The following is a 26,560-nucleotide window of genomic DNA, read 5'->3' as shown; positions in this document are numbered from 1 at the left end:
TTTGCCCTGTGAACTGGGGTGCCCTGCATTTTCCTCTCCCACTGCTGGCTGTGAAGGTGCAGCCTTCCTCAGGCAGCAGCTGTGGGGGATAATGTGTGGAAGTGGACCTTGGCGAATGGGATGTGCAGACAGTGGGAGAGATCTGCAGAGGTGCAGGTGGGCACCAAGAGGTAGGATTCATTTCATATAGCTTCAGCCATCCAGAAACTAGTTATGGCAGCAAAAGCTATTGTCCAGTGACAAAAGGACTGAATGAGCAGCTATGTGAGAGTTATCCATCCCATCTGTGCCAGTTGTCCCAAATACCTGGGATAAATTAACTCCTGGATTGAACTATAGCTTGTCTTTTCACTCACCAGAGAGGGAGCCTGGATGATTTTCTGGCTTTACACAACAAAGCAAACCAACCAATCTTACAGATACGTGCTGTGTGTTCAACTTAAGCATCGCAGGGATTCTCCATCAAACCACTCAGGTGAGGTCAAGGGCTCTGCTCTGTAAAAGCCCTCTCTAGACTACATCAGGCTGACTGATGTCAATACACCAGCCCTATGCACCATTCCTTCTCCTCAACCACCCTCTGCCCACCAATGCTTTTTTTGTTGAGTCTGGCTCTCACCAAGTCTGAGGCTTGCTGAAAAAGATCATCCCACAAAAGTTCAAATGTTTAAATCCATTTGCTTCCAGACAGGAACCATACATGGGGTGCTCACTATCCCAAAAGCTGTAGAGCCAACTAATTTTGTGGTGGGAAAGCCTGCCAGCATGTTGAAGGCTGAGGGAATTCTGTGGAACACGTTCAGAAAGCAAATGATTGATTCATCATCAGTGGTGGAGAACTGATTCCAGGAATTATGCGTGCGCCAAGCTGAAGCCTGTCGAAGCCAGGGAAAAGGCATCCTTGAATTCAGGTCATCAGTCAGGGCTGGGAAATGCATGGAGGCCCTGGTACAGGAAAGCTTCACTTCCAGTGCGTGCTCAAGCCTAACTAACCTCCGTTAACGTCAACGGTGATAAAATTAAACATGAGGTCAAGATTTTGGATAAGAATGGTTTATGGCCTGGAGGCTTCCATGGATGAGAATGTCAGGCCAGCAAGCCAGGGCGCTCGATATTGATCAGCCTAATCAAGGAACTCCTGCGTAAGCTGCCACGTGAATCAGGGAATAATTGGGGATAACAGACACATCTGAGTAATTCGTGACCTACTGGCAGATGATTCATGCAGACAGGCAATATCCATCAGAGGCATTATTCCTTGCAAAGGACTTCTTGGAAGGCTTATGGGCCTGTGGGTGGCCCCACCTCCTCAGGGGGGCTCATCAAGGTAGAAGCTGGGAGCAGGTGGGATTGTGGGGCTACCCCAGCACCCATTGCTGCATGGGGCAGAGCTCGTCCTTCACCCATCAGCAACCCAAGAGGATTTTGAAATCCTGACCTTCAGGATTTTTGAAATCCTGACCTTCAGGATTTTCAAGCTGTCTTTGAGAAGAAATGGATCAAGACGAGGGGGTTGTAACTGTAGACCCCATGTCCTGTCCCTGTTCTGCCACACATCTCCCATGTAACCTTGTTTGGATGTTCTTTATACCTTACTTTCCCCCCTGAAGCATCAGTGCATGTCTCTGCTTTCTGTTCCCAGTGTAGTCTGCAAGATCCATCAACCAAATCTTGGTGTTCACCAACAGTCATCATGGAACAGTACTGCATATACTGGAAAAAGCCTGGTTTGGACCTCTGAAACTGGGAGTCAAAGACTCAAAACCTGGAGAAAACCAAGCATTGTCATCTCTGTTCACCACAAATCAGCTGGTTTTTGAGTAGGTGAACTCCAGGGACACATTGCCATGGGATAAAACACCTGCCTTGCCTTTCCAGCCTAGACACACAACAATGCTATGGCATTGCAGCTGTATCTGTGTGAGGGCTGTGGTTTGCCATGCTGTATCTGAGATTCTACTTCAGACAGGGAAGAGTTTGAGCCTGACATCATCAAATTCCTGTTTGACAGTGAATCAGCAGTGCCTTTTGGGAACTTCCTTTAGGTGCACGGTAAACAAACGGTTGCTCCTTTTCATGGAGACCAGGTGATGCCAAGTGTTCCAGAAGCAGAAAGTTCCTGTTCCACTTAGGAGATGTAGCCTGGCTGTCTCACCTGGCTTGAAGTCACAAAGGAGAGAGGGTGGCCCCAAGGCATTGGCAGATGGGGCAGGAAGTGTTATGGGGTGACAGGGCTTGGATGCAGCTGGAGAACCAGCAAAGAGTCAAGGGACAAAGCTTCCTGAGATCCCATCAGGAGACCTGCACTGGCTTCAAATGTCCAGGGAAATGGGCTCCAAAGCAATAATCTGTGGGACTGGTTCTTTGCCAGAAAGTCTTAAAATAATTGCAAGTGTAGCTGCAACCAGAATCTATAAAAGACCAGTAAGGAGAAAGAGTGTCTGCACTGTGTTTGCATGATCAGCATCAGGACTGGAGATGCTAGAACAAGAAAGAGAAAGAAATCTCTTTTCTGCCATGGAAAACACAGTTAGGGGAGACAGCATGTCAGGTTCCTGATGGAGTTTGGTTGGGGCCTCACTAGTGCCAGGCTCTTGAAGAAGGTGTGAAAGGACTTGCAGGCATCCTGCTCACACTCTCCTTTTGTGGGATGCCCCCAGACCAGGGGAATGGTACCAACAGGATGAGCACCTTTCTTTTCCCCAAAGGGCTCCTGCTCTGCCTTGGAGATGGGAAGCAGCTCAGAGCAGTATGGAACTCTCCATCCTTGCCTCATCACATGAGTGCGAACCTTTGTTAATTTCTCACAATTTTTGTGAATTGTTTGTACCACCATTGGTGCTCTGGAGCCTCCTGCATGGGGACTGTAGCCTGTCCCTGCTATCTGGCCTCTGACTGCATGCTCCAGCATGGCAGGTAACCTTCTAGTGGCTCCCACTTAGCTTTAAGAGTGGCTATAAAAAGAGCTTGACAAGATCAAATGCTTAATAGAAAGGTTTTCCAGAGGTTGAAACTGATCTGCTCGAGGGCATTCGTGACTGGGAGATGCCAGAAGAAACCAAATAACCAGTTCATTGTGGAGTAAATAATTGGATTTTAAATACTCTCCGGGAAAGAATTCCGGGCAGGGTGGGGAGTGGGGGGAATACTGCACTAAGTGCTTGGAAAGCTTGTTGCTCTTCTAAATCTTCACTTTGCTGCAACATGGATAAAGCATTGTCATTCAAAGCTACAGATGACAAATGGGGGACTTTCTTCCCTGAATTTGTCTGAGATGTGTGAAACTTCACCATCTACAGCATCCAGCACCCATGGTGTCCATGGATGGTGTGGAAAGCCATGTCCAAGTGCTCATATCCTTTGTTGCCCCTATTTTTGTATGGGTGGGATCAGCAAGCAATTCCCTGGACCTTCAACAGCTGGAGGTGCCTTGCTTGCAACCCTGGGTATTGTCCCTTCCAACAGTGGAAGAAAGGTCCTACCAGCAGTAGGTAGGACCCAGCTGCAGCATGAAACGTTCCCATCTCCTGGCCTGGAGGGGCTGTATGTCAGTATTGACTTCTGGAGGTTAGCTCAGTGCAATTCCATCCAAAAAATGACCTCTGCCTCCTTCTGAAATGAGGAGGAGGATGTCAGGATTGCTCTTCCAGGTTAGGGATCAAGATCTGTAGCATCAGCAGCAACTGGGAAGCACCCAAATAGCTCAGTCAAGCCCTGCCAGCATCCATGTCCTCATCCTGGCTGATGTTGACTGTCCATGTGAACAGCAGCCACATTGGGTCTTCAGGGCTTTATCCTTGTGAGCACCTGGGCCCAACTATCCCAATTTTCAGTCTATGCTGGTGGACAAAGGCTCCCTCTTCAGTGACTTCTTTTTGCAGAATAGATGCTGAAACAAAAATGGTCTCAGCCCTGCTGACATCCCCTGCAGCTGAGCCAGGCATCCTGTTTTGCAGTGAGTCTGTCTGTGGGGACACCCACAACCATGGTCACACAGCTCTTGGACCAGAGCTGACTCCTAACCAGACATGTCTGAGCACAAGAGTGGGCCTTGCCTCAAAAAAGCCATGCAACAATGAAATATTTTGGGAAGAACTGGCTCAGATCCTGCAGCCAAGCATCCTCAGGCTGCCTGGGGAGCAGAAATCCCCAGCTGTCCTGTGTGTGATCCCCATCTTTGTGCTCCCACTCCTTCTCCCCCCATTCCTCCTCTCCACTAATGCATCCAGCATATAAAGCTGAGGTTTCCAGAAGATCTCTGAACCCAAAGAGACATTGAGGAGATGGAAAGAGAGAGAAAGAGAAAGAGGCTTTTTGAATATTGAATTAAGGCTGTCTCCAGTATTATTGGATTCCCATAAGGAGGCAGCCAGGGAGCCCACTGCTTTAGTGTCCTATGAATATTTCATTGCTTGACTTAAGCTCAGTGAAGGGTGTTTCTTTGCACAAAACCATCTTTTTGGCTTGTGGGTTTCTCTCCAAGCTTGTGGTTATTGTCCCTGCTCTTACAGTGGCTATAAAATCAACCTGGCTTGTGGACAGAGTCATCTGACACTACAGCAAGCTAAATTTGTCAAACCTGGGTGATCTTTTGGCACAATCTACCCAGGAATTTCCAGAAGACAGCCAGACAGGGCTCAAAACGTCTTGGTGGTTCACTGGGTCAGACTGCACGAGTGCAGCAGCAGTGATGCTAAGTGCCTGTGTCCCATCCACCCACGGTGACACTGAAGGAGGTGCATGGTCAGGGGGGTCATTTCACCCCACTTCAACCAGTGAAGTTGGCTGCAGAAGTGGGGAAATAAGTTGTGCTGCTTGGTACCCACTTGTAGGCACTGGTCTGAAGGGTCTGGGTCTGCTTTGGTTCTCCAAATTTCAGGTGCTTACCTAGAGCTTCTCTAGGTATTCCAAACCATTAATTCCTCAGGCTGGAAATCTTTCCAACATGAGCACTTTCACAAAAATTTGTGGGCGTCCTGCTTTCAGGCAGGCTGCAAACCACATTCACCAATGCAAAGAGAATCCCAACACGAGCATTGGTTGTCCACTCTGCACAGATGAAAATGGTCTCAAATACTGTGAAAACACCTGATTTTCCCTCTCCAGGACTGTTTTTTGGAAGTGCTGCTGCCCTACTCCTACCACCCTGTACTTGTCCTCCATGAGCCAGGAACTTCCTTTTGTATTAGCCAACCTGCTTAGAGATGGCAGTGGCAGGAGCCTTTTCCTTCTTTATTAGATGAGCTCAGAGGTCTCCCATCCACAACGTTTAACACCTCTCTTTGCTCTGCCAGGTGCTGCCACAGATCAAGAGCGATTCAAGTCTGAAGATGGTTGGCTAATTCCATTGCTTCTCCCTTTTTTTGGTCTTCTTTCTCTCCCCTGCCCCTCAGTCTACAAATCCTCTTCAAAGAGGGAAATCAACGAAAATTGATTTCTTGTAGACAGAGCAGATAACACTGCTTGTTACTGAGATTGCCCAATACTTCCCATTATGGGGCTGTGTTTCCCATTAGTGAGGACAATGCCAAAAACAGACATTTAGGCAGAAATTGTCTCTCAGGGATTTGCCTCAACCTGAATTTCTGTGAAAGATTTCAGCCAAACTGGGTTGGTTTTTTCTGAGAGAGAAGCCAGGAAAGCCATTTGGTTTGCCTGTGGCCAAACATTCTTCCTGAATTTCCTTAGGAAAACTCTTTCACCCTGTGCTTCACCTGAAGAGGTGAAATTTGGTGAGAGAGTACTCTCTTGGGATGGGGAGCTGCAAACCCTTCCTGGTTTCTTTGGAAGGACACTGTGCCTTGTGCAGTTTATTTAAGCTTCTAAAATTATTTTTCCTTAGTTTACAGTTTCTGCAGTGGTCACACAACCCACTGACCAAGAGGTGCCCACCACATGGTGTGCAGCCCTAGTGCAGGATGGACCCTCCATGTCTCCTGCATGACTGAGTCCCAGCACTCTCCAGTCCATGGCTGTGGGACTGAACAGTCCCCAAAGAGCCCAGAACAGCAGCAGACAGTGGGACAGAGAGCACAAATCCCACTTCTCCTTGCTGGGCACCTGCCTGCTGCATACAAGGAGCTTCAGCTTATCACAACCATTTGTCCCTGAGGGAAGATGAGAAGGGAGGTGACAACACATTTTATGAGCAGATTTCTGATGACCATAGATCATAGAATCACAAACTGGTTTGGTTTTGAAGGGACCTTTAAAGACCATCTTGTTACAACACCCCTGCTGTGGGCAGGGACACTTTCCTCTAGACCCAGTTGCTCCAAGCCCCATCCAACCTGGCCTTCAACACTTCCAGGGCTTTAACATCCTCACAGTGCTACACTTTCTACAAGGTTTGGAACCTCTCTTCCCCATGAGGCAGGAGGGCAGCAGCCTGCTATTACCTGAGACACCCCCTGAGCCCCTCTGCAACATCCCAAGTGTGGTGGTGTTCACAGGGCTCCCAGGATGAAGGAAGGGATGAGAATCTTGACTCCATGTTTCAGAAGGCTGATTTCTTATTTTGTGATATATATTATATTAAAAGAAAATTATATACTAAAACTATACTAAAAGAATAGAAGAAAGGATTTCATCAGAAGGCTAGCAAGGAAAGGAATGGAATGTTAATAAAATCTTGTGACTGACCAGAGAGGCCGAGACAGCTGGACTGTGATTGGCCATTAATTAAAAACAACCACATGAGACCAATCACAGATGCACCTGTTGCATTCCACAGCATCAGATAATCATTGTTTACATTTCATCTCTGAGGCTCTGAGCTTCTCAGGAGAAAAATCCTAGCAAAAGGATTTTTCATAAAATGTGTCTGTGACCCCAGGCAGGGATGGTGGGGAGCCAGGGTGCAGCTGGTTACCCATGTGGCACAGGAGCACAGTGATCTTTCCATCACAGATGAGAAGATGATGCCCCATGACCACAACCCTGGTCCCCTTTTGCCATTTAATCAGGAGAATCAAGAAGTTCTCTGGGTTAACTGTGCTCCTTGCACACTGAGGCCACGCGCTCCACGGCAAGCCTGGTGGCACATCCAGTCCTGGTTACAACCACAAATCCCTTCAGTGCCCACCTTGGTTCTGCCCATCCTGGGCTGTAATTGTCTGGGAGGGTGACACCAGGTGGCTCAGTCCTGATTACAGCCACAAATCCCTTCAGTGCCCACCTTGGTTCTGCCCATCCTGGGCTGTAATTGTCTGGGAGGGTGACACCAGGTGGCTCTGGTTGACGTCAATGGAATTGCGTTGACGCTGCTGAAAGCCAGCCCCAGCAGAGCCCTCTTGCAGCACGCAGAGCCTTTTGGCATGCATTAGGGTGGGTAAGATGGATTGCTCAGCTCCTAGCTAGGACACATAGATAAGGATAATGGATGGATGCCCAAAGAGCAGCCATGCTTTAGGCAGATGAATAAATCACTTTGATTGTTCCTATATAAACAGGAGGTACCGGGAGGACTCGGCTTTCAGAGCAGGGTGAGTCCAATTTGAACCCTATGATTGTGTTTAAGGATCTCAAAACCATTCAAAAAGGACTTTGCTAATAGAGGAAACCCCATGTATAATGCTCCTGTGACAGAGCCATTGTCACTCAGGGCTTGGCTGAGAGCCCCAGTCCCTCTGGTCCCTTGGGAACTTCCATCCTGAGATAACCTGTGCCTGTGACACCTTTCCTGGGGAAGAAGAGGTGCCCAGGAAAGGGAGAGGGGCAGTGCCCTCTTGCTGAGAGAGGCTGACTGCAAGGCCTGCCTTCCAGCTGCCTACCTATCTGCACCAACCACAGACCCCCAGCTATCCCAGGAACAGGAGGGGTCTTCAGGAGGCTTTCCAGTGTGTGAAGTGCCCTTAATTTCAAAGGATGCTCAGCTCTGGCATCTCCAGCATCTCGCTATGGGGTGGTGGGGTGAGATGGGTCAGTATTAAGGACATACCCCCAGCACCTGGAGATGGGGCCATGGGGTGTTACAGGGCCACTACCAGGGCCATTACATCTCCAGCCTGGACTCTTCATGCTGCTGAGCTCTGCATTTACAGCAGCCCACGTGCTCAGTGGGATGGCAACCCCTAGGCTCTCAGGCTGTGACATGGGGACATCTTTCCCACCCAGAGCAGTGGACAGTGTGTGCCTGGTTTCAGTATTTTTGGTACAGGAGTTGTGGGTGTTCCTGTGTGTGTTCTGACTGTGTTGGGATCCATGCTGAGCACTTGTGGAAATGCTACAGTGGCTGCAGATCAGAGAGGAGGAGACCTCCAGCCTGTGCAGGGCTGGGGCAAGCTCTCAGGGCCCATCCAGGGCCAGGGCCAGCCCATGACCTGCTCTAAGAGGAGCACCTGGTGTGTTGCCACTGCAAGGCTGTGCCCACACTGAGAAGCGGGCCTGTTCCCCTGCAGATATCCTCTCATGCCCTGCACTAGATTGGGAAAATCTTTTGGTACCCATTGACACCCCACACGTCTGTGTCTTCCTTGCATGTGCCCAAGTGAGTGTGGCTTCACTGGGAACTCCCTCTGAGCCTCCACCCCCAAATAACTGAGCTCTGGGTCTGGCTCATGGGGCTGGGCTGCCCTGGCTGCTCCCCCAGGCCAAACCACAAGGGCCAGCAATTGGACTCATCTCAATTACACTTCACTCACAGCACTAGCTGCCAGCTCATCCTAAGTACCAAGCTCCAGAGATGCTTCTCACCTCCCTCTGAGGGCTGAAGCAAGCCCTGAGAGACTCCAGGAGCCAGCCAGTGGTGTCTATCTTCTGATCCATCATTCTCACCATCCATTTCATTTGCCCTCAGCAACACAGCAAGCCAGGATGATGCCTCAGCCATTCCCTCCCAGAGCAGTTGGGGTCCTGGATGCAATTCTGCTCCTGTACCAAAAACTGATTCAATCCCTTCCCACCAGGCAATCCCTCTTTCTCTATCTGCTTGCTGCCCTAATATCCCTCTGATCAATCTCAGAAGGATCCAGTAACATGGAATGGCAGATGGGGAACAGAGCATGAATATTAATTAACAACGAATTCCAAACAGAGGACCTTAATTACATTAAGAGCGCAGGCTCAGAGGCAGTGACTTACTTCCTGCTGTAAATCTGTTGACAGGTCATTTGCCACAGTGGTGTCAGTGCTCCTTAATGAATGAATATATACATTTCTAGTGCTGGTGTATGGGAGAAATAGGGTCTTGTTTCCAAAAGTGGCAACACAAGCCTGCGCACCCAGCGAGAGGGCTTTGCTCACGGGGAGGATTCCGGGAAATAATGATTAGTATAATTACCTGGTAATCATACACCAGCAGCTCTGCTCGTGAGGATGGAAATCCCCAGCATGAGCCAGACCTGCTGCTTTGCCATATGTGGTCTGGTCACTGGGGGGAGACCAAGAACCGCAGCACCTTCTCCGGGGCCGGTGGGTGCCGGGTCCCCGCCTCGCCCGGGGGTTCCCTGCACGCCGCTCCCTCGTGGTGGGATGCGGACACCTCTGAGCCCCCAGTGCTGCTGCTGCTTTGGCAGCCTGGCAGGCGGAATCAGTCCTGTGAGGGCAGGGGTTAGCCGGGAAACCCATCTGGGCAGGGTGCCCTCTGAGCCCAGGGGCAGCAGCAGGGTGGAAAAGCTTGTTTTCCCCAGCACGGGGAAAATACAGCCAATGCTGAAGATCTTCTGTACCGGCAAAAGGGTCTTTTTGTTTTAATGCCTCAAACTGGCCTGGGACAGCAGTGCTGCCAAATAGCCTCCTACAGGGACAACTCTCTCTGTATTCAGGGATTTTGCTGGATGAATTTGATCTGAGTTTTTTTCACAGAAAACCAACTTGAACTAAGAGGGTTGCACGAGTGCCAGCGTGCCAATATCCCAGCAAAATGAGGCTTTAGCTTTATCTTTCTTCTCAGCTGCCCTCAGTCAGTGCAGCAGCACGTTCCTGCACAGTCCCTGGTGGCAATAATGGAGAGCCAGGAACAGCACAAAGGCACAGACCCTGCTGGGCAATGGGTGATGCTCAAGGGACTGCTGCATCCCTGAGCTCCTCCTGCCTGGCCAAGGGCCCCCAGGCCCAGCTGGGAAGCAGTGTGGGACATGGCATGTTTCCAGACTCTCCGGGGCCCTAGAGAAGACAAGGAGGGAAAGGATCACTGTGGGTGATGGTGGTAGAGCTGCAGCAATGGGCTGCAAGGAGATAATGTGGGATCTTGACTGCATGGCCACACTGAGCTGCAGGGGAATCTCCAGCAGCAGATTCATGAGCTGGAGGCTTGCACAGGGAGGACATGGCACAAACAGCCTCTCCTCTTCATCTTTAACAGGAAAGACCTTGTTGCATCCCAAGTGATAGATTACTGATTTTACTGGCTCTCCTCAGAATGGAATTGCTGCATTTTTCCTCTTCTTGCCAGCACAGTGAGTCTGGCAGGAGCTGGAAGTGCTGCTGGCCAGCTCTGCCAGTGGCACAAAAGGGAGCTCAGAGATGGCTTTGAGTAACCCTTCTCAACCAGGGATCACTCATGCATTTACAGCTCCAAAAGAAGTCATAGAAATGGTTGAGGGGAAAACCTGACCTAGGGATAAAGATAAAACAGCTAATTAGCTCTGAGCTCAGATAAAGATTATGAGAGCAGGCTGCAAACATCCAATGGGTTTTAGCACTGAGGAGGGCTCTGATTTGGAAGGGGTAGTCCTTGCCAGCAAGATCTTGTCCTGACCAAGGCTTTCACACCTGTGCTTTGCCCTCTTCTGCTCAACAGCTGTGGTGGACACTCTGGATTGAGAAGGTTTTAAGGTGGCACTGGGGTTAAGATTGAGTAAAAAATGCCACAAACATCTCAGGAGCAGAACACCAAACATCCTTAGAAGGTTTCTTTGTGCTTGAGGCGGGCCACAGAGGTGGACCATCATCATACCACCATTGATAGAGATACTGAAGGGCTCAGGAACATGAAACCAAAGATTCAAGGGCTTCAGCTAACTGGCACAGGAGGCACAATGTGGCAGGACACATCCCAGTGCAAGTCCTATGGGAAATGGAGGTACCCAGTCTGTCTGGAAAGGCTGGAGAGAGCCAATGCTCTTGGTGCCTCCAGGTCCTGCTTCAGTGTGGACTCACAAGTACCAGGATGCCACTGGCCTGGGGGTGCACACGTGGGGCTGCTGCCACTTCCTACAGTGCTGGTGCCAAACCACGCTGTGGGCAACATCCAACAAAGAAACTAAAAAGCAGCTGAAAACTTGATGGATACTGGGTGGTGCCAGAGTTCATCTCTTGCTCTTTTTCCTTGTCCACTAAAAACCAGTAGGTGTCATATTCCCAGCCTGGGATAACCACTTTTTTCTCTTGCTTGAGAAGAATGTGTGTATGTGCTCATCCTTTCTTCCACATTTTAACCAGGGTTCCAGCCTACCCCAAGGTGGGACGTGAATGGCCTGAGTGGCAGGTCCATAGCACAGTTGTGAGCTGGAGGCTGTGAGCTTCCTTGGCAGCTGGCACTTGGCTCCATCCCCTTCTCTCCCCTGTCTGTGGCTCTTCTGGAAAGTCTATTTTTATTTGTCTGTTCTAAAAATGAATGGGGAAGGCAGAGGTGTTTCCTTGTTGTGATGAACTTGTCCAAACCCCAGATACTTAAAACCCTGCTGGCCAGCTTTTAAGAGCTGAGTCTGGCTCTTTCGTGCTTCTTTTTATTGCTCACTGCCAAATGACAAAGCAGGTTCTCTGCAGGATAGAGGATGTCCCAATGACAGTGAGTTTTGGATCAACAATAAAGTGGCACCTCTGATTCACAGTACCAAAAATTCTGTTTTAAACACAGCCCCTTTGCCTCCACCCCAGCCACTGTGCTCATTTACTTCTGCTCCTTTCCTTCTTGCTGCAGCTGTTCCCTGGCTGGGGTCAGATGAGAGATCTTAAAATGTGAATTTTGAGGAACTGCTGAGCTTTGCATCTGCTCTGAGGTGGCACAAGCCATTTCTGCCTTCCCTCGTCCTTCAGATACCAGTGCCAGATTAAATGTGTTCACTTCATGCCTTATCAGCTGGCTCTAGCAAATGGCTTTTCTGTCTGGGTGACACATGGAAAGTGTCTGAAAATGTAGGAGCAGGGTGAAGGCTATCAGGAGATGGTGGAGCTTTGCACAGGTTATTGCTCTGACCCTCCTGCAGGGGAAGTCGTGCTCAATTAAGGAAGTGATGCTATCGTGTGAGCAGCATTTCCAACGGGAATTAACGAGCAGATGTTGGCGGGGGCACACGGGTGATGAAAATGCAGCAAGTTGTGTCATTATTCCACCTGGCCACCAGAGCTGCCATGAGTGTAGTAGTGCTCTCCTGGAGCTCCTGCCAGCAGATTGGGCTCTGCTGGGGTGGGATTTTGGAAGTCTGAAGGATCCCTGCTGTGTTTGTACCAACATGCTTCTCCCTCTGGAGCCTGCACAGCTCCTCTGGGATCCTGCCTCTGCTGCAGGCACAGGAGCTGCGTAGCATCTCTTGGCAAAGCACTTCCCACTGAGCTGGGATAGAGCTGTGCTTGGACTATCCTGACTTAATGGGGCTGAAACTCCCCAATAACAGCAGCAGAATGGAAGTGAGAAGCTAGATTCCATTTCCCCCCTGCTTTTTCATGTATGCTTTTGCTCCTTGGCTGCTGGAAGGGCTACATTACATAAAGGCAGATAAGTCCCTGCCTTTTGTCAGCAGCTGGAAAAATTTTCAATATCTGAGACACCCTGTCTGGCAAAGGTCATGCCCTGTTCTCTAGCAGATCTTAATTTAGCACCTGCAAGTTCTTGGTGAAGTGTGAAACTTCAGGATGCAGGAAGATCCTTGGAGGCTGTTGTGCAGGGAATGTCTTCCCTATGCTGAGATGTGAGCCAACTGCTGAGCATCTTCACCATCCTCACCTCCCAGCTGGAAGCAAATGGTTTTTACTGGAAGCTTGCAGAGCTGTCCAAAGCACAGCTCTGCTGCAGCTCAGGGCTCCAGCATGATGTCCAAGGCTGCTCTGAAATTGCTGCAGCTGATGGTGATGCAATGAAGCAGCTTCCAGGCACCTCAGCTGATGCCCCAATGACAGCCTGGCTAGCTGGCTTCCTCCATGGGCTCCCTGCACTCCTGCTACCCTGGGCAACCCACAGGCTGTGGAGCACAGGGGAGGAGGCAGGTGTGAGGGGTGAGGATGAGGCAGCAGACATATCCTTTGCTGTTATTTAAACTCATTCCTTGGCTCCACTGCCAAAGGAGTTGAGGTCATGTATGTGGCTTGTTAAAGCCTTGAGGCAGGTATAGCTGAATTCAGCAGAGGAATTGTTGTCACCAAACTCATGGGACTGAACAACACCTTACTGGTGCTGCAGGGTGAGGGGAACCCAGCCCCTCAGGCCATGGAGAATTCAGGGGAGTGCCTGCGGGGGGTCTCTGTGATTGTCTCTCATCCTTTACAAGATGTGTAAAAAGATCCATCTGCAAGGCACAAACACATAGGGGACAGGAATTTTGACAAGGGAATCTAGTGATAGGACAAGGGAATGACTTTTAAGTGAAAGAGAGTAGGTTTTGATTTAGATATTAGGTGGGGAGGCCCTGGCACAGGGTGCCCAGAGAAGCTGTGGCTGCCCCTGGATCCCTGGAAGTGTCCAAAGCCAGGTCAGACAGGACCTGGTCCAGGCAAACCTGGAGCAACCTGGGATAGTGGAAGGTGTCCCTGCCCATGGCAAGAGGGTGGAATAAATGATCTTTACAGCCTCTTCCAATCCAAGCCGTTCTGTGATCCTTTGATTGCATGGCTCTGGAGCTTTTTGCTGGATTTTCGGTGTGTGACTGTGGGCTCCTAGCGGCGCTGGCAGCAGACAGTGGCTGCACACCAGGGCTTATCTCCAGACCCACCAGAAGCAGGAAACTCAGCGAGTTCCCAAACAAACCTCTGGTGCGGGAGGCCAGCGTCTCTGACCTCCAGGGGTCCTGAGTGTTTGAACAGCCTCCTAATCTGCTTGGGAAAAGCAGGAGAGCTGGGGAGGGAGAGGAGGGAGGGCTGGGGCTGTGCCCTGAGCGGGCTCAGCTCTTGCCCGTGCCTTTGATTGCTGAGGCTTGCTGTCTCAGGCTTGCAGGATTTGGCTGCCTGGCCGTGAACAAAAAAGCTGGATTCTCCCTGAGCCTTTATTCCCATGTCAAGATCACTGGTGGTTTCCCGAGGAGGAGTGGAGGGAGAGGAAGGCTTTTGTTGATGGTTTTTGACAGGCGTGGGTAAAAGCAAGGCTCAGCCTCTGCTCCAGCTAAATCCTAGAATCATAGAATAGTTTGGGCTGGAAGGGTCTTTTAAAGGTCATCTTGTCCATTCCCCCTGCAGTGCGCCCCACAGCTGCTCCTCTCCTTCCCCCAGTGTGGGCTGAACCTGCCCTGGGTACCTCACTCCTGTGCTGGGACCATCCCACAGCCCTCACTCACTTTGATGGGGCTCCCCCCCTTCTCCTGCCTCCTTCCAGAGGCTCCTGGCCCCCTGCTCCTTCCCAGCATCATCAGCCTGTCTTATCCAATCCCCACCCCAAATAACCCTGACTGACAGCCCAGAGGGTCCAAAGAACAGGGACATGCCAGCAAGGACAACGAGTGGGGAAGGGCTGAGGAATAACCAGGCAAAGTGACCCTCTCACACCCCTCTGCCCTCCTCCTTCCTCCCACCCAGCATCCTTTACTGCTCCTGAGCATCATTAGCAGATCTGAACTGCAGTGGCACTCTGCCTGCAAGGATCATCTCCATGGAAGATGCCAGGGCTGTTGCATTCCTTAGCCAAGAGGGCCTGGCTCTGAGCTGGGATCTCTAACAGATGCCCACTCTGCTTCCCTGAGTTACAGAAAACATGCTGAGGGCACACTGCCACTAGTTGGTCACCCTGGAATCCCCACCTTATCCACAGGACCAGTCTTCCCCTCACAGGTTCACAGGCAGGGAAATCATCTGAGTGGTCAGTTAATTGTGGGGTCCTTTGTTTTGTTTTTGTTGAGTTTTTGGTTTGTGTTCGGTTTTGGTTTTGTTTTTTAAAGCAAATTATTAAAAAATTACCCAAATGACAGGGATTTACTCTGCAGCCCACAGTGGTGCTGGGATGGGAACAGCATCCCAGCATGTCTCTTCCCCTGATGCAGAGCCAGCCCAGTGATGTGCCCCCATTGTCCTGCCATCCTCATCCTCACCAGCCCCACACTGGCAGGGATTGCCAGGGAACCTGCCTGGGTGGAGAGTGCTCAGGAGCCAACATGGGATAATGATTCATAGTCTCAGCTTCCTGCTCCAGTAGTTCCTAAATCTGGACAGACTCAGGCTTGGACAGGCAGAGCAGGGGAAGACAGGGGCTTGGCATGGCAGGGAGCCTTCCTCTGCTATTGCCCATCTTTCCCCCAGGAAGTGGTTTCCTTGGTGGGCTTTGCAGCTCCTGGTGCATCCCAACCCTGCAGACAGCAGAGCTGTTTGTTTGTGGGTGTCATTCTGTCAAGGGAGCAGCTTAGCCCAGGCCAGAGCCTATATATAGAGCCCCTGCCTGGGTGCACTTCTGGAGGCTTTTGTTGCTTTGGTGCTGGATTTGTCCCAGCTAGGCTGTCCCTGAGGAGGCCGTGCTGCTGAACCTCTTGGATGGCAGCTGAGGGTCTTGCTGAGGGTCTTGCTTCTCTGGAGTACCTGGGGGAGAATGTTGTGTGGCAAGATGACAAACAGCCTCTTAATAAAGTCACCACCATTCAAAATTAGCCATCCCATGGGATCCTCTCTTATCAGGCCCTGGTAGACAGAGCTATCAGGAGCCTGGTTCATTCCTGAATGAATACTCACTGTGAGCAGTGCTTGCTGGCACTGGCCCCAGGACAACACTTGCTGGGCCACCTCACCAGTGCCAGGCCCTGAGCAGGGCTGTCTCTGTGCCCCCACTGCCAGCAGATGGGCTCTGGGTCAGGGGGTGCAGGCAGGAGAGCTGCAGACCTTTCCTCAGCACCTCCCCACGAGCCATGGGTGTTGGTGTTGTGCTTGGATGTGGTTCACACCACAAATGTCCTCGGGAGCTGCTGGAGCAGCTTTGCATGAGCCATCCTTGCTCTGCCTGGCCTTGTTGGCTCCCTTGTGTCCTCCCTTCCTCCTCACACCCTGCCAGCCCAGCCCTCACCTCTCTGTGTGCTCACACCCACCTTCCTCCTTCCCAGGCAGCAGGAGTTGCACTGTGCTCACCCCTCCTAACCCTCAGATTTTCCAGCTCTGTATTTTTCTATCTCCCCCTGACTAAAGGCACCAGTCCCCCACCCTTATTCCCATCACCCTCCCACCTTGGGAAGACAAAAAACCCGCCCAGCCCCAGCCCCACAGAGCCAGCTCCTGCCGTTTATTCTTCAATCCCTTCCCTCCTGCCTTGCTGGTTTGAAAGCCTGTACCCTGGAATGGGCCTCCCAGCTTTCGCTGGCAACCCTGCTTCACACTGACCGCCACAGATAGTGTTTGGGAGAGAAAAAAAATTATATATAAAATAATAATAATGAAAAAGAAGCACGAAAAAGCTTCTCATCTCACTCAATCTCCTTGCTGAAGTTTTCCTAATCTCCTATGCCATGTGCTGGTGTGAGGGAGTCTTGGGAACCAAGAGGAAACTTTGGGGGTTTGTTTTCTCACCTGCATGCTTTGAGAAACTCTCCCTGGCAGCACTGGTGCTGTAGCCTCTGGCAGAAGGTGGGTGAGATGCTTCTCACACTGCTGCCCACTGCCTTGGTGCATTCATAGGGGTTTTTTTGGCTTTTGGATGTGGTTTGCTCAGATAAGGCACCTCCACCCCACCTTTCTGCACGTGTCATTGTTTGGGAAAGGGAAAAAATAATAGAAACAAGAAAAAGCAGAAAAATCTCTTGCCCAGGAGAGACCCCGAGTCCAAGGAAACCTCTCCCCTTGCCTGGGGCAGGGCTGAGGGAGGCTGTCCCCTCCTTTCAGCTTCTTTTCCTCCCCTCTAGGTGACGGAGACAGAGAATGGAGGCGAGGTGGGAGCTACAACAGGAGAAAACACGGGCAGGGACAGGGCAGGTGCCGTCCCAAAACCCCGAGGGCGGGAAGGGGGTGCGGAGGGGACCCAGCGCTCGGAGCGTTGTGTCTCCTCCGCATCCCCTCCCCGCCAGCATCCTGGGCAGCGCCCGGGAGGGCGGAGGGAAGGGAGGGCGATGCTCCGCTCGGGGTTTATTAGATTGGACATAATCATCTTTAAATAAGGGCAGCCCCCCCTCCACACCCCTCCTCGAGGTGGGGGTGGGGAGCGGAGCGCCTCGGGGCTTTCTAGATAAGGGCGACTAACGCATCCCCCGCTCCCGCAGGCAGCGCCGGGCAGCGCCGAGAGCCGCGCCGGGTCCGCCGTGCCCCGGGAGCCCCGGCTGCAGGCAGAGAGGGGGTCCCCGCCGCCGTGCTCTCGCCTTCCTTCTCCTCCTCCTCCTCTTCCTCCTCCTCCTCCTCCTCTCGCAGGAGCAGAAGGGAGGAGAGCGGTGCCGGGGAAAAGTTGGGGGCAGCGGCTGCGGCGGGGGGCGGGGGACTGTGCCCCGGCGCTGCCGCCTGCCGCCCCCCTGAACACCCCCATTTCCCCCGCGGCCACTCGCCCCGCACCTCCCAGCCCCCAAACTTCGTTCCCAAGGAGGATGCTGCGCGGCGGAGCCCCCCTGGCCGCGCTGCTGCTGGCGGCGCTCAGCCTGGCCCGCGGGGAGCCCCCGGCGGTGCCGGGCTGCGGGATGGAGGCTCCGAGCCGCCGCGCCGCGCCCCCGCATCACCCGCACGGGCTGTACCCGCACGGGCCCGCCGCGCACGGCGCGCTCGGAGCCGCATCCCCGCGGGGCCGGAGACCGCGGGGAGCCAGGGCAGGAGGAGGAGAAGAGCCGGAGGGCCGGGGCCGGAGCCGGGGGGAGAGGCGGCGGGGCCGGGAGCCGCAGGTGCCGGACCCTCCCCGGGAGCGGCCGCTGCCCGCCCTGTACTTCTCGGGCGGCCGGGAGCAGCTGGCGGCGCGGGCGGAGGCGCTGCCCGCGGTCCCGCGGGAGGAGTTCACCCTGGAGCTGTGGGTGAAGGCGGAGGGCGGACAGAACAACCCGGCCATCATCGCAGGTAAAGCCCGGCAGGGAGGGATGGGGACCCGGCACCCCCCGACCCTCCGCAAACATCCGCACGGGGCGCTCCCCGGCTGCCCCGCTCCGGCAGGTGACACCCCGCGCCCACACCCGTGCTGTCAGCACCGCGGGCGTGGAATATTCCTCCTTCCCTTGAGACCAAACCCTAAACCATCCCCTCCCCTCTGTTCCCACCCGCCCCGTCCTCCCAGCCCGCCCCCCTTCCCCCATCCCCCCCATCCCGCCCCGACTCCGTCTGGATTTTCCGTCTCCCCTCGCCAGGAGCTGGAATGTCCCTGCGGGTGACACGCTCGCCCCGATTCTCCGCCCTTGCCCGCAGCCCACCAGCCAGTGCCCCCTGCTCGGGGCTCCGGGCACACGGAGCGGTCCGGGGCTCCCCGGGGCGGTGGCCGCACGGTGGCAGCCAAGCCGCGCTCACCGCCCCGTCCCCGCCCGGGCTGCGGCGCCGAGCGCCCGGCGGGGCCGCTGCGGGACAGGGGGCAGCTCCAGGGGCTTGTTCTACCCAAAACTGACCCCTCAAGAGCTTGCTGAGAAACCGCCAAGGGATGAGGAGCATCTGAGGGAGCTGGGGGGGCTCAGCCTGGGGAAAAGGAGGCTCAGGGGGGACCGTGTTGCTTTCCACAACTACCTGAGAGGAGGGTGTAGTGGTTGTCTGTCTCTTCTCCTGAGTAACAAGTGGTGGGACAAGAGGAAATTACCTTGAATGCTGCCAAGAGACTTTTATACTGAATAGTAAGAAAAATTTATTCTCTGAAAGAGTTGTCATGCACTGGAACAGGCTGCCCAGGGAAGTGGTGTAATCACCATCCCTGGAATTGTTAACAAATGTATAGAAGTGGCGCTTAGGGACATGGTTTGTTTGGGCTTGGCAGTGCTGGGTTAACTGCTGGAGTTGACCTTAAAGGTTTTTTTCCAACCTTAATGATCCTGTGATGGAGAAGCTGAGGAGACAGAGAAGACTGGCACACAGGCACAGAGCGGGGCAGATGCCACCTCCTGCAGTGGTGCCTCATTCAGCTGTGCCAGGATGGGTGTTTGTGTCTGGGTACAAGCTCGGCAGGGCAGTGCAGGGATGCTAGGAAGGGCTGGGAACAGATGGCAGTGCCACAATGTCTGGGGTCCCCACAGTGCAGGCTCCTGTGCTGCCCCAGCCAAGCTGACTGGGGAATCCCTCTCTATCCTAACTCTCCCTTGATTTGTGATCATCCCACTGAACCTCCCTCTGCTTTGCCTGGTCCCTTTCACTGATTTATCTCCTCAGTTATAGGGCAATAACCACACCTGTGCTGTGCAAGAGGTAGGAGAGATGAGCTGGAGTGTGTGGCAGAGGGGAAAAACAGCTGTGTACAAGGAAACTACCAAACTCCCTAGCATCCACCTCACTGTCTGCCTTCCCTTCGGCATCCTGGATGCCCCCCTGCTGGCAGGCAGCACCTTGGGATGCATGGAGCACAATTCCCAGTTATCACAGCAGCAGCCCAGCTGTTTGCATCTGGAGGTCTGGCCTGCAGGTGCTGGGGTTTGAATTTCCCAGCTAACCAGCGGAGTTTTTTAATTACTATTTTTTATTCTTTATTTTTTAATTTCCTTCTGGAGGGTGGGACAGTCGTCAGTGCTGAAAGCACCACCAGTGAGCGCTGGCATTCACTCCAGTAATGTCCCCCAGCTTCCCTGCTCCAGGGCTTGAGTCAGCCCCAGGCACCTCCGGCTGTCTGAGTCACTGCTCACTCCCCACTGGCTCCCTGCACTGGGGACCAAAGGGCCTGGGTGCGGGTGGCCAAAGGGGGCCAGCCCAGTGCTGTTGGCATTTTGTGTGAGCAGGTGACAGAAGCAGCTGCCAGCCCTCAGCAGGTGCTGATTCTGCTTCTGATCTGCTGCTCCTGCTCTGCTGAAAGAGAGGCCACTAAGCATGGGGTCATCCAGAGGTGTGGAGGAGCTGGAGATGCTCCAAGTGTCCATGTGTGAGGGAAGGCAGGAGGAAAGCAGGGCAGAGCTGAGCTCTCCCAGCATCAGTATCTGGGAAGTAAGGGCAGGTTAAGCAGCTCTGGTCATGGAAAGCTGTCCTGCCAGCTGGTGTGGCTGCTGCTTGGATTGAAGGCTCAGGAGTCGCTGGTTTTTTTTTTTTTCCCTAGATGCCACATTTTGTCTCAAGGCCACCCTGAATTGTAGTGGGATAGAATATAAGAAAGTAAAGATAGTGTAGAAAGTAATCTCACCCCTAAGGAGTTTCAGCTGGGTCAAGGTCAATTATCAAAGATTAGGAACAGGCCTGACTTTAACAGGCCACAGCTGTACCCAATGAGAAGAAGATGCTATAGAAGAGTGGGGTGGGTGGGTGAGAGGGGAACTGGAGTCAGTGGCTGCTTTGTGAAGAAGAAAGAGGCAGTGCTCTGAGGAGCTGCCCATGAGAAACACCAAGGAGGTATGGAACTTTTGTGATAAGGAGACAACAGCATGGAACCCCTGCAAGAAGATGACACTGGAGGGGGTTGTTCATGGTTCTTAGTCACTCCTTCATGAGTGGATTTCTGCTGGGGTATAACCTGCCACAGCCACTGTTAGGGAAGGAAACTGGTTCTCCTTCCCTGTCCTACTCATTTTGGGCAGCAGATGGGAGTCCTTTCATGTGATGCTGTTTCCTTTTCCACCTTTTTTGTCTCTCTTCCATCTATGCCTGCTCTACTTCTGGTGAACCCCAAGGAATTTCCCTTTGTGCCAGGCTGAGGTTTGTTTTTACTCAGCTTGTAGGTGATGTTGTTGGGTCAGATCCTTCACCAGAGACCATCCAAGACATCTGCTGTGTCTAAATCCAGATATTCTCTTTGGGTCCCTGAGCTGGTTCCCACTGCATACCCTGAGGGGTGACTGTAACTAGAGGCTCCTGGCTTTTGTCAGACCTTCTGGAGCTTTTGCAGCCAATTTCCCCCAGTATTTGGGTCTCAAAGCGTGGCTGAAAGCTCTTCCTTGTGCTGCAAAACCCCTGGCCCCAGTGGGAGAGGCTGCTTGCAGTCTGGTCCTTACAAAGGGGCACACTTGATCTCTTTGTGGGCTTTTTCTCCACTACCTTCCTCTTTGCATTTTTTTGCACTGTTACCAACAACTCTTGCTTCACAGCCCAGAGGCAATTCCCATAAGGCACAGGTGAACAGCCTAAACCAGGCTAGAGCTCCCCTTTCCTGCTTGAGGGATCAGAGGCAGAGTTGTACTTAGAGCTGCTGAGGAGATACCTCACACTTCTACAAACAGCTTTCCCTTCTGGTGGGCTGCCTCAGGACAAAATGCCAAGCTCCTTGGCAAACTCTGGGGTCTTCAAACTGCTCCCCTGATGATTTCTTGTGAAGGCCCTTGAGAGATGTCAGGACCTGGTGCTAGATCTTTTTTGTTACACTATTCTGCAGTGGTTGCCAGCTGTGGGACGTGCTGCTCTGCCTGCAGAACCTTCACTGCTGCTGATGTGGAGATGTCATCCCTGGCCATGTCTAGGATGCACCAGCTGCTGATTTACTGATTTTCCTCCCCTACTGTAGAGCTGGCCTTTGCTTTACTTACATCCCTTTGTGCACTTTGATGAAGCCCTTATACCTGGACTCACTTAAGTTTCTTTTGTCCAGCATTGAACTCATCAGGCAGTGCCAGGGCATGGCTTGGCTCCAGCACGGGTTTGTGAGGATGATAGCTTACACTTACCCCAGGGGCTGTTCCACCCCTGATGTTGTTCTTCCCATTTTTGTCTTGGGGTTTAATCAAATTTGGGGCACTCTGAATCATTTCAAGGTGAACTGCATGAGTTTTTCCAAGAGAGAAGGTACCAAGCCCTGTTCCCTTAACCCCAGTGAGGACCAAAAGATAGCTTTTGATTGTGCATGTCTCAGCACATTTCAGCCCAAAAGTACTCTCCAGCTTTGCCTTCTCGCTTCTGCAAGGCTCCTTTGCTGGCCTCCTGCTTTTTGGCTTCTCCTGGTCTTTGTGCCTCCCTTTCACAATCCACCAGAAAACAGGAGTTGGCCCAAGCCCATCCGCCCACGGAGGCTTTGTGCGTGGCTGCCTTTGTAGTGAGCAGGGACAGGGATCCCTGCCCAGGGTGGTGACGGCCCTGGGATGGTTTAGAGGCCACCACCCAGCTCGCCCTTGGTGAAAGTGATGGATGGAGGGGAGGGATGCTGCTTCCTGGGGTGCAGCAGGGCTTGGTGTGGCCTTTGCCAGCCGTGTTCATATGGGGGAAATGTGGGGTCATGGTAACCTGGCTCCAGACACATCCCCTGGGTGAGAGCCAGGAGATCCTGATCCTCCTGGAGCTCCTTCTGTTCTACACCTCTGCTTCTCTCTACTGCCTCTTCACAATTCTGGCAGCAGGTGGGGCATCCCCAGGCACAGGCAGGAGTGCTTTGTTTTGGACCACGAGGTCCTGATGCCATGAGGATGGGCAGGCAGTGTATGGGATGGGAATGGCACAGTGAGGGGTAGGAAAAGCAGGATGGAGGATAAGGAATACCTCAGCAAAAACATAAAAAGCGTCTCTGTGCATGGCAGCGGGTTTTGACAGCATTGGGACACTTTGTTGGGGTGATGAATGGGAGAACAGGGTGCCCCCAGAAGACACCACTGCTCAAAGAATGACTTCAAGCTCATTCACCTCAGCCAATGACCTGCATGAACGTCCTGGCTGTGGTGGTTTAGAAGCCCAGAGGCATTTCTTTCAAGCAGCAGGTCGCTTTATCCTTACCAGTGTTTAAGTGCCTTACGGCCACTGATTCCCAATGGCATTCCGTGCCTGCAAGCCTCTGGTTCTTTGCCGTGGGCACTCAGCAGTCTGGGGGAAAGTCAGCACAGCTCCAGGTCTTGCCCAGCCTAAAACAGGTTTGCAGCATGTTGGGCACAGAGGGAGAGGCTATTCCTGGGAGCGGATTTGTGTTCAGGTGACCTTAGGGGCTGAGGAGTGCACTCGCCAGGCTGGAGGCAGCACAGCCCTCTCCTGCCAGCACTGGATGCATGACTGGGAGGGAAACTGGAGCATAAACCAGAGCTGTAAATCTGTCTGGAAGCTGTTGGGGAAGCAGTCCCTGGAGGAGCCTGTATTGCTTTGGGTTGCTGTGCTCTAATTCTTAAAAGCTTTGGCTCACAGATAAAAAGCTTAGCCTTTAATCCCATCCTGCCAGAGCACTCCTACAGAGAGCAACTCAGAAACACCTCGCTCTTCAGCCTCTCCTCCCATCCACACTCTTCCTCCCCTCTCCATCCTACCTCTCTGGCTCTGCCATTCTCCCTGCCTGCTCCACCTACTCATCCAAATGATTTGGAATGGGGGCTGGGGTGTCACCACGGCAGAGCACCCCCTGCCCAGCCTCTGCCCACCTTCATTTACCTGCTGCCGAGGACTCCAGGGAGCAGTGGTGATGCTCTTTGGTCCTTACCAGCTCTCCTCTCTCTCTCTCCATCCCTGTCCCCGACCTGCTGCAGGTGTCTTCAACAACTGCTCGCACTCAGCCAGCGACAAGGGCTGGGCGCTGGGTATTCGCGGCCTGCAGCTCGGCGGCAAGAAGGACGCCCGCTTCTTCTTCTCGCTCCGCACCGACCGGGCAGCCAGAGCCACCGAGGTGACCTCGCACCACCGCTACCGCCCTGAGGCATGGACACACCTGGCCGCCAGCTACGATGGGCGGTGGATGGCCCTGTACGTGGATGGGGTGCGGGTGGGCCGCTCGGGCGGGCAGCAGGGCCCGCTGCACAGCGCCTTCATGTCCTCCTGCCACACGCTGCTGCTGGGCGGGGACGCCTGGGGCACCAGCCACACCTTCCGCGGACACCTGGCCGGGCTGGCCCTGTGGCGTGGTGCCCTGTCCCAATCCCACCTCCAGCGTTCCTTTCTAGAGGAGGTGCCTGGGCAGACGGCAGGGCTGGCTCTGGCCTCTGGCTTTGCCACCCCGGAGGAATGCTGGACGCCTTTTCGGGAGGGTGCCTTCCCGCAGCAGTGGGTGCTGCTGGCCCCGCCAGCCCCCATCCTGTGGCCGCTGGGCCCCCCGGCCTGCGGGCAGACCGCCTGCGATAACGTGGAGCTGGTGTCCCACTACAACCAGCACTGGCCGCTGCGCAGCTGGAAGGTGGCGCGGTACCGTGTGGTGAACCTGGCCGAGGACGACGGCGGGCGGCCCACGGTCAGCTGGGAGCAGATCTGGCGGCAGCACCGCGCTCTGAGCGAAGCTTTCCGGCCCTACAACATCTCCTGGCAGCTCAGCTTGCTGGAGGTGCACAACTCCTCCCTGCGCCGCCGTGCCGTGCTGCTGGGCTGCGAGCCCAGCAAGGTGGGCAACGAGCGCTGCGACCCCGAGTGCGAGCACCCCCTCACGGGCTACGACGGCGGCGACTGCCGGAGGCCCGGCCGCTGCTTCTCGTGGAAGCGCCGCGACGGCGTCTGCCACATGGAGTGCAACAACATGCTGGACGACTTCGATGACGGCGACTGCTGCGACCCAAGGGCCACCGACGTGGCCAGGACCTGCTTCGACCCGGACTCGCCTCAGCGGTAGGCGCGGGGCTGTGTGTGTGGGGGGGTACATGAAGGGAGGGGATGCGCCCTCTCCCCAACGCTGCTCTGCGCCTGGGTGTTGCTTCCGACCAGCGGCTTTGGGAAGGCAGAGGGGCGTTTTCCCATGGGATGGGTGTGTTTGCCATCAAAAGAAGTAAATCGTACGGTGTGACATGGCACCCTTCTGTGAGTGTTTTTGCCCCCCAGGGACACTCCAGCCCCCTCGCCCAGGAGGATTCCCAGTGCAGAGCTGCCAGCTTCTGGTTATGTGTCAGTGGAAATGGAGGCAGAGCAGCCCCTGCAAAGGATATTGCTTACCCTGATCCCCGGCAAGGCATGTAGTTGAAGAATTGCTGCCTTTTCCCACATGCCTTGGGTGTGTCTCAAGTCTAATTTCTTAATTTGTGTCCAAATACCTTTTTGTGATTGCTGGAGTGGGGAGGAGGCAAGCCAGCAGTGCTAGATGTGAGGTGCAGGATTTGGAAAGGTGTGGGTGGGTGTGCATAAGCCTTCCTGAATCTTGCCCCAGGGAGTGATGCCCACAAGGAGATTCCCTTGGTTGGAGGAGGATGTGTGCCTTTACTGTGTGCTGCAGGTGCAAAACACCTTGAAAACCCACATGGACTAAAACCCATGGAGCATCAACATGCTGTGTTAGGGGACCCTTGCTCTCCCAGGGGTCTTTGGAGGCAGCAGCAAGGGGAGAGATGGAGAGGAAGGTCCATTCACATGATGGGAGACCAGGAATAGTGTCCTGGGTGCAGTCGGTGACTTGCACCCTCCTGCTCTCCTTGCTGGAGCCATGAGGTGTCAACAGCCCTGTTGATGGCTTCCAGCCCTCAGGGCTCGGCTGAATGTACTTTCTGTATGGAGATGGGGAAGAGAAAAAAAAAGTCATGGCTTTACCTTTTTTTTCGTTTTATTTAAAGCCGTTTCTGTCTCAGTGTCAGAGTAAACTCATTCCCTGCTGTTGGTGACAGGCAGAGGTGCCCACCAGAGCAGGAGCGGTGCAGCACAGATGGCAGCAGCTGTCAAGAAAAGTCGCAAGGGAGGGTTTTAGGGACACATCTGCCCTTTGATCTTCTTTCTCCTTCACTTTTCTTTCCCTGGGTTGTGGGAGCAGATAGGCTGTGAGCCGTGAATCCCTTTTTGCCAAGTCTGTGTCTTCTCTCTGTTCCTTCCCCGGCAGGGCACAGAGGGAGGAGGGAAGCAGGCGTCTGTGTTTGGGCAGTGGTGATAGAGAGGAGCAGCACTTTCCCTCCTCCCTGAGTCCTTCTCACCCATCCTTAAGTTGCCTGAGAACACCCAGGAGGAGGATGGGGAGCCTTTCTTCCAGTGACATGGAGAGGCATCACTCCGTGTCCCTGCCCAAGCAGCCCTCCCCAGATGTTTTCCCACCTCTGGAAGTCTCTTTGGTGACAGCCACCATTGCCACCCTGTGACCACCTGTCCCCTTGTTTCCCATGCTGTGAGCTAGCATGGAAGTGCTTTTCTGATCATGGAGCAGATGAAAAGCCTCCACAACAACTCTCCACTTGTGGTGGCCATCAGCACCCAGCACCACTTGGCCTTGGTTTTGGCAGGGCAAAGGCTCTGTCCTTGCCTCTGTGTGCAGTTAGAGAAATGTTTTCGTCCTCAGACAAGAAGGGCTCCACCTTAAATTGAAAAAGGCCAAATTTTTGCTGGTATGAATCAGGGCTTCCATTTGTCAGGATTTTCCCCTGAAAGTTGGGAAACAAAACAAAACAGAACAGAAAAACCCCTTGCTTCTGTGGGAAAGGAATGGGAAAATGGGAACACTAGGGAAATAACAAATCTTTTGCAATTTTCTTTCCGCAGACCTCATTGGTCTGCGCAGAGAACAAGAATGATTGATTGTAGGCTAAACTCAGAAAAATGAAATCCAGTGTGCCTGGCATTTGGGAAA

At 53.3% G+C, this 26,560-nt stretch overlaps 1 protein-coding gene across 1 annotated transcript in view; it reads left to right on the top strand.

The window, feature by feature from the left end:
- Positions 1 to 17,630: 17,630 nt before the first annotated feature.
- The window catches only part of PAPPA2 (pappalysin 2), an 88,219-nt gene continuing 79,289 nt past the window's right edge, over positions 17,631 to 26,560 (top strand). The window contains exons 1-2 of the mRNA XM_071435898.1: positions 17,631 to 18,087; positions 23,568 to 24,630. Of these exons, the coding sequence (XP_071291999.1) occupies positions 17,631 to 18,087; positions 23,568 to 24,630 (1,520 nt within the window). The remainder of the gene's footprint in view (positions 18,088 to 23,567; positions 24,631 to 26,560) is intronic.

Source organism: Agelaius tricolor, unplaced genomic scaffold (genome assembly GCF_023055355.1).
Source record: "Agelaius tricolor isolate 1412-34295 unplaced genomic scaffold, bAgeTri1.0.p SCAF_11, whole genome shotgun sequence".
Lineage (NCBI taxonomy): Eukaryota > Metazoa > Chordata > Aves > Passeriformes > Icteridae > Agelaius > Agelaius tricolor.
Note: the sequence above shows the minus strand (reverse complement) of the source record. Positions and strands in the feature narration are given on the sequence as shown.